General features: G+C 34.9%; 1 protein-coding gene and 1 non-coding gene across 2 annotated transcripts in view; both read right to left on the bottom strand.

Moving 5' to 3' along the window:
• Positions 1–4,471: 4,471 nt before the first annotated feature.
• On the bottom strand, positions 4,472–4,544 carry Trnan-guu. The gene has a single exon. It is a non-coding gene; the product is annotated as a tRNA-Asn (tRNA).
• A 5,269-nt stretch (positions 4,545–9,813) lies between these two features.
• Positions 9,814–11,211, bottom strand: part of LOC112127440 — a 55,371-nt gene continuing 53,973 nt past the window's right edge. The window contains exons 2-3 of the mRNA XM_024228461.1: positions 10,389–11,019; positions 9,814–10,056 (exon numbers count right to left, since the gene is read on the bottom strand). Coding sequence (XP_024084229.1) covers positions 9,944–10,056; positions 10,389–10,995 — 720 coding nt within the window. The 5' untranslated portion in view covers positions 10,996–11,019 and the 3' untranslated portion in view covers positions 9,814–9,943. The remainder of the gene's footprint in view (positions 10,057–10,388; positions 11,020–11,211) is intronic.

The raw sequence follows: 11,211 nt of genomic DNA, 5'->3' as shown, positions 1-11,211 counted from the left end.
CCGCATCTCACGATATCTGAATAACTATCTCTTATTAGTGTGAATGTTTTGTAGTAATCGGCTCTTTAATAATTTGTTAGAATCTTGAGGAGTGGTGAAGAATGAAGTAGTTTCGAAAAACATCTTTTTCATTTTTTGCCAATGTTTCGACCTTTATTCGCGTCATCTTCAGGGCATAAAGGCTGGTGCTATTTTTGGGGTGTCACATGTGACGTGCCACAACAATTTCACACAAAACCAATATGACAATACAGATTAAAATTAAATAAAGATTGTCTTAAATGAATGAAAATAGTTAAAAAATTTAGAAGAAAACAGTGTTCTTTCTTTATCGGAAATGAGTTAACAATCTACCATACCAAAAGCGTAAATTGTATAATGTGAATGGAGCCAAGATTTAGTGTAACTATATCTAAATATTCGGCCGTCAAGAAATTAACAAACAAATAGCTTATAATTAATAATCATCAAGTAAAATTTCGTACGAACGAAAAACTAGTATCCACTAATCACAAAAAAATGGTTTACATCCACAGAGATAAACACAGCATCAAACATCAATTACAGAACAGACACATGCAAACTCAGTCGCTGATATCATTAATCCAATCCACTATCAATAATCTACATATATCATCATCACATCACACAAAACAGATAATATAACATATAAAACAATCATTACATTCCACACATCAAACATTTCTACATAGTCTAATACTTCAATAATTTGGCTTTCATTTCCCTAATTATCCCCGTTTGTATAATCCTCAAATCAGATAATCAGATCGAACCATTACCCACGTTTTTCCCATTGTCGGCTCCTTTCTCCTCAAAGAAGCCGGCTCCTCATATAAAAATGTTTTTCCATCCCGACTTCTTTCCCCACCCCTTCCAAATCCAACGTATATAAACATAAAACATCAATATCTCACTGACTCTCTCAACACGATAAACAATAATGACACATCTACACAAAAACAAACATTTTGAGGGAGCATATTGATTGAATCTAAAATTTCTAGCTTTGTAAAAATTCAATTTTTTTCCACATTCTGCATATATTTGTATAACGTAAACAATGTTTGTAAATCCCTGGCCCTGAAGATGATCTCAATAAAGATCGAAACGCTGGCCCGATAAAGAAAATATTTTTTAAAACCCGTCACATCAGACTGCATCTCACGATCAAACCTCGAACTCGAATTTTGAATCCAGCTCATGGCTTTTTAATCCATCACCATATTAAAACAGTATTGGATAGTAGTTTGACCCTCGCCGGCGACACCAAACAAGTAGTTGGACGTGAATATGACAGGAATTACCTTACTTTCATTATATAAAAAAAGTGCATAAAGTTATTACAAACTTTCAAACAGATTGTTTGCCATCTTTCAAACATTTTGACAGAAATTCTCTTCAACAAATTTATATATATTTACATATATCTCCGGACCTGCAGAGGTTACGTGATTGCGTACTTAATCTTGAAAAGAACAAATCAATTTTAAGTGTTCTTGCTAGTTTAGTACGCGATGAATCTTTATAGATAAGTCGAAGTGTGTGACTGTACGAAGCTAAACTATTAAACAATACTGAAGTGCACCTGAAATAATTATTCTCTGCGATGAACAATTCATTCCATCTGAAGTTGCTTAGGGTTTGACATAAAACATAATCAAACACGGAGAAACAAAGCCATGAAATGATTTTTTAGTCATGTTTAAATACTGTGAAATACATTTATTCAATTAGGTACGGCACATTCGTTCCAATGCCTTTGTCCAGCCTCTGGATAATTTCATTATACCTTTTTAACAAAATTAGTGAGAAACTGCCTTAATGTGGTTTGGCAACCATCCAGGGAATCCTAGTACTGCCCATTAAGAGAATTTAGTAGAGTCCGGAATAAGTGAAAATCTGACGGTGCAAGTTGAATAGGACGGATGAGACCGAATAGCCAAGCCAAACTCCACTAGTTTTTATCAAGTGAGATGAATGGGACGCGAGGGTTGGAGAAAAACGCGTAATGTTCGGTTTGAACTTTGTTTTTTTAAACTTCTATCCTAAATTTACCTTTATAAGCTGAAATGTTACTCATGACAGATAAGGTGAGAAAGATCACTATCCATATAATTGTTGGTGTTTTTCTTTTTGTCAAATAACAGGGAGTGAGCCTTCTATCGAGTCTAAGATGTAGTAAACAGAAAATATCGAGATGTGAGATTTTAGTCGTACAAGTATATTAATATCACAATAAAAGAAGAATAAAATAAATGGCTTTGGACCCCCTCGAATAGCAAAAAATGTACAAAATTTGGCACAATTTGTGGCAAAATGAATATACCCATATCTAAAGATTTAAAAGTAGTAACAAAAAACAAATAAATTAAATAAAAATGGAAAACTTTTATAGAAATTAACCTATCATGCTGTCCAATTATAAAGACAGCAGGTAGTCAAAAAGACAGGAATTAAATGTAGCTAAAATCCGTGGATTTTATAAGAGGGATAGAGATCAGAAGCGGGTAAAGAGTGTTGAGAGTGTGAATTGAAGACTGAAATGTTAACATTACATCTTCCTAATAAGTTGGGCATAATTCATACTGATGTTGATAAGGATACTAGGAAGCGGGGTTTGTGCTCCCCGAGCATTATAATTCATTCTAGTAAATTACTTATCACACCACCATCATCCCTCCATCTCTTCGTGTGATGTCTCCTTTCTGACAATCCAGATGTCAAAATTACTCTTATTAAATTTAGATATATTTTGAAGTTCGATTCAAGTTAAAAGATAAAACATCTTTGTGTCAATAATATTAAAAATTTGTGGTGTTTAGTGACCGTTAGTCAATGATTATTGGGAGAACGTGAGATGCGGTCTGGTGTGACGTAGATTTTAGAAAAACATTTTCTTTATCGTGCCAACGTTTCGATCTTTATTGAGATCATCTTCAGGGCCTGGGATTTATAAACATTGTTTAAATTTTAGAAATACATGTAGGATGTGAAAAATGCATATATATGAATTTATACAATGCTAAAATTTTTAGATTCAAAGTATTTGTACTCACTCAAAGTGTTTGTTTTCTGTGCAGATGTGTCATTCTTATGTATCAATATCCGACCGCATCTCACGATATCTGAATAACTAATGTATCAATATCGTTAACATACACGTATCATCATCACATCATACAAAACTATAATATAACATATAAAGCAATCATCACATTCCACACATCAAACATTTCTACATAGTCTAAATCTTCAATATTTTGGCTTTCCTTTCCTTACTTATCCCCGTCTAATAATCCTGAAAGGATAATCCGGCCGAACCATTACCCATTTTTTTTCATATTACTCATATAAAAATGTCTTTCTATCCCGACTTCCTTCCCCACCACTTCAAAATCCAACGTATATACACATAAAACAGCAATATCTCACTGCCACTCTCAACCGACAAGAATGACACATCTACACAGAAAACAAACATTTTGAGTACACACAAATACTTTTATTGAACTTAAAATTTCTAGCAATATTCACATCCTACATGCATTTATAAAATTTAAACAATGTTTATAAATCCCAGGCCCTGAAGATGATCTCAATGAAGATCGAAACGTTGGCGAGATAAAGAATGTCACACTAGACCGCATCTCACGATCTCCAAATAATGAGTATTAAAAATTAAACTTTTTACTATTTTCAAATGACTGAATTTTCCCGTGATTAATTGGACTATTAATTGGCCAAATCTGAATACGTGACACGTATTAATCTTATGGTTACGATGATGATATTTTTTTATGGATTTATGTACTTATTACTTTTATTGTACTTTTTGCAGGTCGTAATGAGATGTCACCAAGATTTTCAGTATTTCCGACTCTCAGTCTTTGGTCAATTTTGACACGAAATAACCGAAATAAGAAATAATATTTGTAGTTACGATAAGAAAAATTGCATTTAACTGATATTTCTTCATAAATAGCAAGAATCAACATTACGCCAAAGGAAATGCTTTGATTACCAACGTCGTGCCTTGTTTTACTGGGCAATCATAATTCTCAATTTGTATCCTCGTTTCTCCAACCCTCGTTTCCTAGTGCTTGACGACCTATTTAATAAGAAACATAGAATTTGCAAAATTGGCCAAGTTCTGCAATAATCTATTAATCCCATTGGAGGACATGCACTGGCAAACAGATGTTGATAAGTTTCGGGGTGTTATGTTGTTGCCTCTTAAGTCTTGTACGGGAATTCAACGACAGTCCGTGTTCTAGGGATAGTCCTTAGAGTCTGAATTAAAAGGAAAGCCGTAGTTCTTTGTTGTTGATGGACAAGACTGTTTCTTCAAAGATAATAATAAACCATTATATTTCGTGGTTAGATTGACCAAATAACTTTCTCTCAATTAATGAATCTTTATGTGAGGTATTGGTTGAAATGAAAAAGTTAGTGTCACGAGCGGGATTCGAACCCACGACCCTCGGCTAAACACGCCGCTGCTCTACCATTTGAGCTATCGTGACTTTGATCCACTCGAACACTAACTTCCATTAACGTAGCGGCGTATTGAGTCGAACGTCGTGGGTTCGAATCTCGCTCGTGACACTAACTTTTTCATTTCAACCAATACTTTACATAAAGGTTAATTAATTGAAAGATAATAATAATATTATATGTAAATAATAAGTGGTATTCAAATCAATACGAACTGATATAGCTGATATGAGATTAAATTGTAAAACTGAAAATGCTCGTAATAAGCACGGGAAGACAAAACCAGAGATGAATTCAGAATTGGGGAAAACAATTTCTTTTTAAACTCAGTCATACTTGGCAGGAATGGGAGCAAATTTTTTTCAACCCCGCAGCCTTCAATCTATTGCCTCCTCACGGGCTTTTATTGAGTGCGTTTTGAATTTGGTTACCAAATGAAGCTCATCTTCATGTTAATGGACGCCGCAGATATAAAGCAGGATTGACGTCAGGAGATTGTCTCCGGTCCATCGGATTTTTGACTAATTCAAAACGGACGCCCTGACAAAGCCGGATTAAGAGGGATGTTTCAATTTCTGACGGGGCCTTAGTCTCTTTCGAGAGCTTCACTTGGATTATGGCCGGATAAACTGGCCCTTTTTTGCCCCGGAGAAATGGTGCTCGGTTTGAGAAATCAATGGGAATAATATATCAAATGAATTGTGGGGCAAACCGGTTCGCTTCGTTTCCCCGTGATGAGCATATATTCAATTAAAGGCCTTTACTTTAGATGTCACAATAAAACAACAAACTTGAAAATACGTTTTTTTATGCAAAGGTTTTGTATAAAGGTTTATATTGGATTTTTTTTACTTATTACTTTAGATAAATAAGTAGTCTGGAAACGTTGATCTTCACGTTATAGAAGCCTAAGTACTGTAAAATAACCTTGTTAGAAATTAAAGAAAAGCTTGCTTATAAATCATTTGTAGCATAATATTGGCGTTTTTAAAACATTAACAATACCATCAATGACAAACAGCATAAATTATCATCACATTTTTTTCTTCTATTTTAATTAATTTTATATATATTAGGTGTCGTGGTCCGATTTACCAAATAAATTATTTTCAATTAATTAAAGCTTTCGTTGAGATAAAAAAGTCAGTGTGAAGTCACGATAGCTCAAGTGGTAGAGCAGCAGCAAATTTAGCCAAAGTCGTGGGTTCGAATCTCGCTCGTGACACTGACTTTTTATCTCAACCAAAGCCTTAATTAATTGAATCATGTGAATAGCTTGAAATAAAAAAATATATATTTTTACTTGGGTAATCATTTAATTAAAAAGTTTGCTGGAAACAGGTAATCATGAGTAATTGAAAGTAATATAATTTTCTCAGCAGACTAAATACTCGTTATAATTTGGCTATTCCCAGTAATGTATTAAATATTTTTTTATCTTAGCCTTCCAGTGGTATTAATAGATATTTATAAAAAAGCAATAAAAAAGATATCCACCTAAAGGGCAAATTATATTACGTCAGGGCCATTTCTAAAATTTGCATACTGCAGCATAAATTATGCTTTATAAACTTTAATTCCACCCCCGCCGAAACTTAGGAGTTCGAAATACTTTTAATATAACTTATTATTCAAGAGGCATATTAGAAATGTAGAAGACGGCTAAATGACTTTTACAGATCAGTTTACTAAGATCTTCAAAAATTTCCATTATTAATTGCCAACAAGTTCAGGATTTGTCATTCTAATTGAAACATTTCCGGACAGCGGAGAAAAGGAAAAATATTTTATTAAAATTCATACGGGTTGTGATTGAAACAGTGAATTCAAAAAGGAGAAAGAATGTAAAGTCAAAGTGATTCAATCGATCCTGGCCTTTCTAATTTCCCATTTTCTGATCCCCTTCTTTACAGCACGTCAGGAAGTAGACATAATCTTTCTGTCATCCATTTTACATTTAAATCTGAATCTTCTTATATTCAGTTGTTATGTTTAATTCTTCAGGCTATTTTCACAAGAATACTATAAATTTTATGCTTAAAAAATTAGTGGTGATTAGTGACCGTTAATCGATAATTATTCAGAAATCGTGAGATGCCCTCTCAACACGATGCGCAAGAATGGCACAATTACACGGAAGACAAACACTTTGAGGCCTGAAGATGATCTCAATAAAGTTCGAAACGTTGGCACGATAAAGAAAATGTTTTTCTGAAACCTACATCACACCAGACCGCATCTCACGATTTCTGAATAATTAAAAAATTATGCTAACTCATTACAAAAATATGACATGCTATTTTAATTTGTAATCAAATTATTTAACTCTTTACCAAATAAATGAATAATATGCTAGCTTTTCATACTTACATGTATTTTCATTAATACACTTTTTATTTACATTTTTGTTTATTTTTAACCGAAACTTCTTATCTGTATTATTTTCACTTCATACATATGTATAGAACATATCATGCAATAATGAACGTAATATTACTTTGTTCGATGTTGGATAATCCGTATAATTTTTTGACATAATTGAGCGGTTTTAGCGAAGAATATTTTAACCTCTTTGAAAAGAGGGATTTTTCTCGGGAAGAAATAATCAGATCAGAAGGCCGACCAACTTAAAGTTTGGGGGTACTGAAGATTCATCGTTTGTTAGTTACTCAAGTTTTATAATTAAGCACGACAATCGAACTTAAATGTTAATGAGTTTTAATTTTACCCAAATCGTTACTGAGATTGTGCCCAATAAAATGTAATTTTAGTACTTGCCATTTAAGAATGTCGTCTAAACTTTTCAAAGAAAAACGATTCGATTTTAACCCAAAATTTCATAAAATAGAAACAGTTGATGAACATTTATTTTTAAAATTGAAACGCTTTTTAAAAACCAGGGGAATACGAAATCTCCATCGACATAAAGCGCACACGAAATAGTATACATTTTTATTCAACTCACAAAAATGTTAAATGTGTGGTGATTAGTGACCGTTAGTCGATGATTATTCGGAGATCGTGAGATGCGGTCTGGTGTTTCACAAGGAAAAACCATGGCTTTCTTTTTAAGAAGAACGCTAACCATCCCTAGGAGAGCCAGCCGTTCGGTAAATGTTTCTGATAACAGCAACACCTGGACGACAGCATTAAACTTTACGTACCCTCACCAACGAGCCAATACGAAACCAAATCCGATAGCACGCTATGGGCTTAGAGCTAATTTGCTTGCCCCCGTAGTTCAGTCACTCATGATCCATCTCCCATCTGTACAGCACGCTCTGCTTCACTGACCTACCCGTGATGCGATCAGTCGATCGGGCGCCCAACGTCCACCCGCTGGCCATTTCTTTCACATCATTATATAGTGTCTAGAAACCCCCTTTGTAACCAAGATTTGGGGCAGGATATTTAGGAGCATCCAAAAACACAGAAGATTGGGAAGGAGTTGTGCGTGAATCGATCCCGATTTTGTATAGCATACAGAAAGGGCCGCTGACCAGGAAATAAAGCAGCCAAAGGTCCGCTGACATCGGTTCGATAAAATGAAGATAACATTTTCAGGTTGCGACCACTCTCCAGCCAAAGGTCGACCCGTTCCAGAATGTACTTTCTATTTCTCAGTGGATAAACAGGTGCGTTGCGTTCTTTAGTTCAGCGGACAGTGGATTAAAGCGATTGAGACTAATTTTAGCAAATACTTCTCCAATTAAATTTCAGAGGGTTATACTGTGATTCGAACTCAGACCCGACAGCGTAGGAAAACTCGTGCGTTCCTCACCCAAATTTCTAGTTTTGCCTAACTTTTCGTATTAGCCATAGAACGATGCTGCTTGATAATTATGTTAGTTTTTACGGGAAAGGAAATTTAACAAATTCTAGAGGCGACGGTGGGAGTTTACAAAAATTAATTTTAAATACAGAAATGTGTAGAGATTAGTAACCGTTAATCGATAGTTATTCAGATATCGTGAGATGCGGTCGGGTGTGTGTAGGTTTCAGAAAAACATTTTCTTTATCGTGCCAACGTTTCGATCTTTTATTGATCATCTTCAGGGCTCAAAGTGTTAAACTGCACTTTCAACACGACACGCAAGGATGGCATAATTACACAGAAGACAAACATTTTGAGCCCTGAAGATGATCTCAATAAAAGATCGAAATGTTGGCGCGATAAAGAAAATGTTTTTCTGAAACCTACATAACACCCGACCGCATCTCACGATATCTGAATAACTTTAAATACAGATTTGAAATATAGCTATTTTTTCTATTTAATTTGTATTTAATTAGTTATTAAATATAGTAATTACCAACCCAACTGATCATTATGAAATATGGGCATGTGTAAAAAGAATTCAATAATTTTACCTTATATCAGTACATAAATTTGAGAAATGATAAAAACTCATCAGAAAATAAATAATTCTATATTGTAAAAAATGGGCTTATGCATTAAACCAATTAAAATACTTTTTACAGCAATATATGAAATCAGAACAAATTAAAACACTGTTTATTTTTTAATACTCACATGCAAAAAGGATCTTTTTTTTGCAAAGGTATATAAAAATAAAACGGACCTAAAAGAATTTCTTTCTTTTTTTTTTGTTTGGAGGTCGGTAGTTCCATTATCCATGTATGTGTTATATATAATTTATAAATCTTCTATATTAATGGATTTCTTTACACGTCTAGACCGCATTTATTAAAAACTCCACTATCTCAGCGTATACTTGTTTCCTGTTCTGATGTTAGTGTGTCAGAATTATATGGCCTCTGCAAGGCCATATATCCATCTACTTTTTGCAGAAATTCAGTTTTATATTCTTCGAATTCCTGACAATCTAGGAGCCAATGGGGGCATTCCCTCATACATCGTATGTATATCTATTCTTAAAAGGTAGGCACCGCAAATGCGGTAACCTACTCCCAACTTGCTGATTTGCTATAGAATGCTTTGCTTCTACCTCCGTTAGCATACAAGGCATTATTCTTCTGCACTTTTGGAAACAAGGAATATTAGAGATTACCCACTGAAGAGGAACGATAAACTTTCTCCTATTTCCGTTGAATTTTCTTTTTAAGAATCCTTTGGATGTCTAAGCACGTCATTTTAAACCCAACAGTTGGGACTCTAGCTGTAGTGGCAATTTTGACCAGTTTGTCTACTTTTTCGTTAACAGGGATTCCAATGTGCCATTTTACCCAATGCAAAGTAACTTCCTTTCCTTGTAAGGTCAAGGCGTAAACCTGTTTAATCATATTCACTAAAATATGTTCGTATTTCCCGTTTATATGAAAATTATCGATATCAAAACATACCTTGTTGCCAGTTTGAGGGTCAAAAAGGGCAGGCTGTTTTGTCGTCCAGCATAGAACCGTCGGTATAAACAAGGTAATGTTCCAGAAATTGCTGGCAAATGCTCTAAATTCGTTTTGTGCTATCAGTGGAGCCGAGTCCAAATAATCTTGAAGAAAGTGGCACTTCACCCTTTCGGTAATAACGGTGTATAAAAGAAATCGTGAAACCAAATTTAGCTATACAAAGGGAAAATCATCCATTCAATCAATATAAAATCATCATTAATCAAAATAAAATATTCTTCCTTAATATTTTCTGTTAAAGATTAATGGGTAAGAAAAAGTTAATTAATTTTAGTTAATTAAGTTTAGAAGCATAAGAAGGTTATGTAAAATGAATTGTTTTGTCATCAATCCATTGTCCTTTAACCTCCTGCTTTTTGCGCTTAAGTTTTACGCTATACATATCAACTTTCCAATATTTTCAAGTATATTACTAATTTGCATGTCATCATTTTTACTTAAAGAAGAAGGAAACTAGGTTTTAACAAAATAAAAATTCAGCTTACCTTTGATGAAGTCGACAGCCATTTCGAGTCCGTAGGTGTCTTTGTCGCAGTCGTCGAGGATATGTGCGCCGAGGGTGTAATGACCTAGCCTTTCGTTTATTATATCCAGGGTATATAGCATAATTTCCACAGCCTGTATTCCGCCCTGTGGCATGACCGGCCCGCACGTTATCGTGTCCTCGCGTTCGTGTACCATCATCAGCCCCCCGAGGATCAAGTCCCCTGGGACTTCGGCCGCCAATTTCACCGGCCAGAGATCTCCAACCGGCTTCGACACGGCGTCTTCCTCGCCCATATACGGGGTGACGGCCGTTTCTCCGTCCAGGAGGCCGTAGGTCACAGGGTTGGGGTGGAATGAGATGCTTTCCAGGACGGTGCCGTTCTGCGATTCGTAAGCTTCCCAAAAGCCGGGCGATTCGCTCTGGAGAGGGATGTCGAGCAGGGCCGTGTCGTTGAAACTCGTCTCGTTCCAAAACATAATTTGCCCAGCACCCTGAGACGTATCGTTCGACGTGATATTGGCATAATCATAATCATCTGACGTCAAATCTTGGCTTCTACTTGATCCTGACGTCAGAACTAATCCAAAAAGAAAGATCATTGCCATTTCACTCTTCTGCCTCGTTCACATCTGAAACAAACAAATGAACACCGTAAGCTCAGATCAATTATAAAATTATAAATAGTATAATATGTAGTTCTTTAAATAGTATAACAGTAACGTTCTCATTCATTTTCTATATGGGCAAAAGTTTTACATTGTGTTATCTCACTACCAAGAATTTAAGACACTAACATTTTATACAAACACAAAATTATTGTT

Source organism: Cimex lectularius, unplaced genomic scaffold (genome assembly GCF_000648675.2).
Source record: "Cimex lectularius strain Harlan isolate CLEC.00 unplaced genomic scaffold, Clec_2.1 scaffold163, whole genome shotgun sequence".
In the NCBI taxonomy this organism is placed as follows: Eukaryota; Metazoa; Arthropoda; class Insecta; order Hemiptera; family Cimicidae; genus Cimex; species Cimex lectularius.
This window is presented reverse-complemented; position numbering and strand designations above follow the sequence as displayed.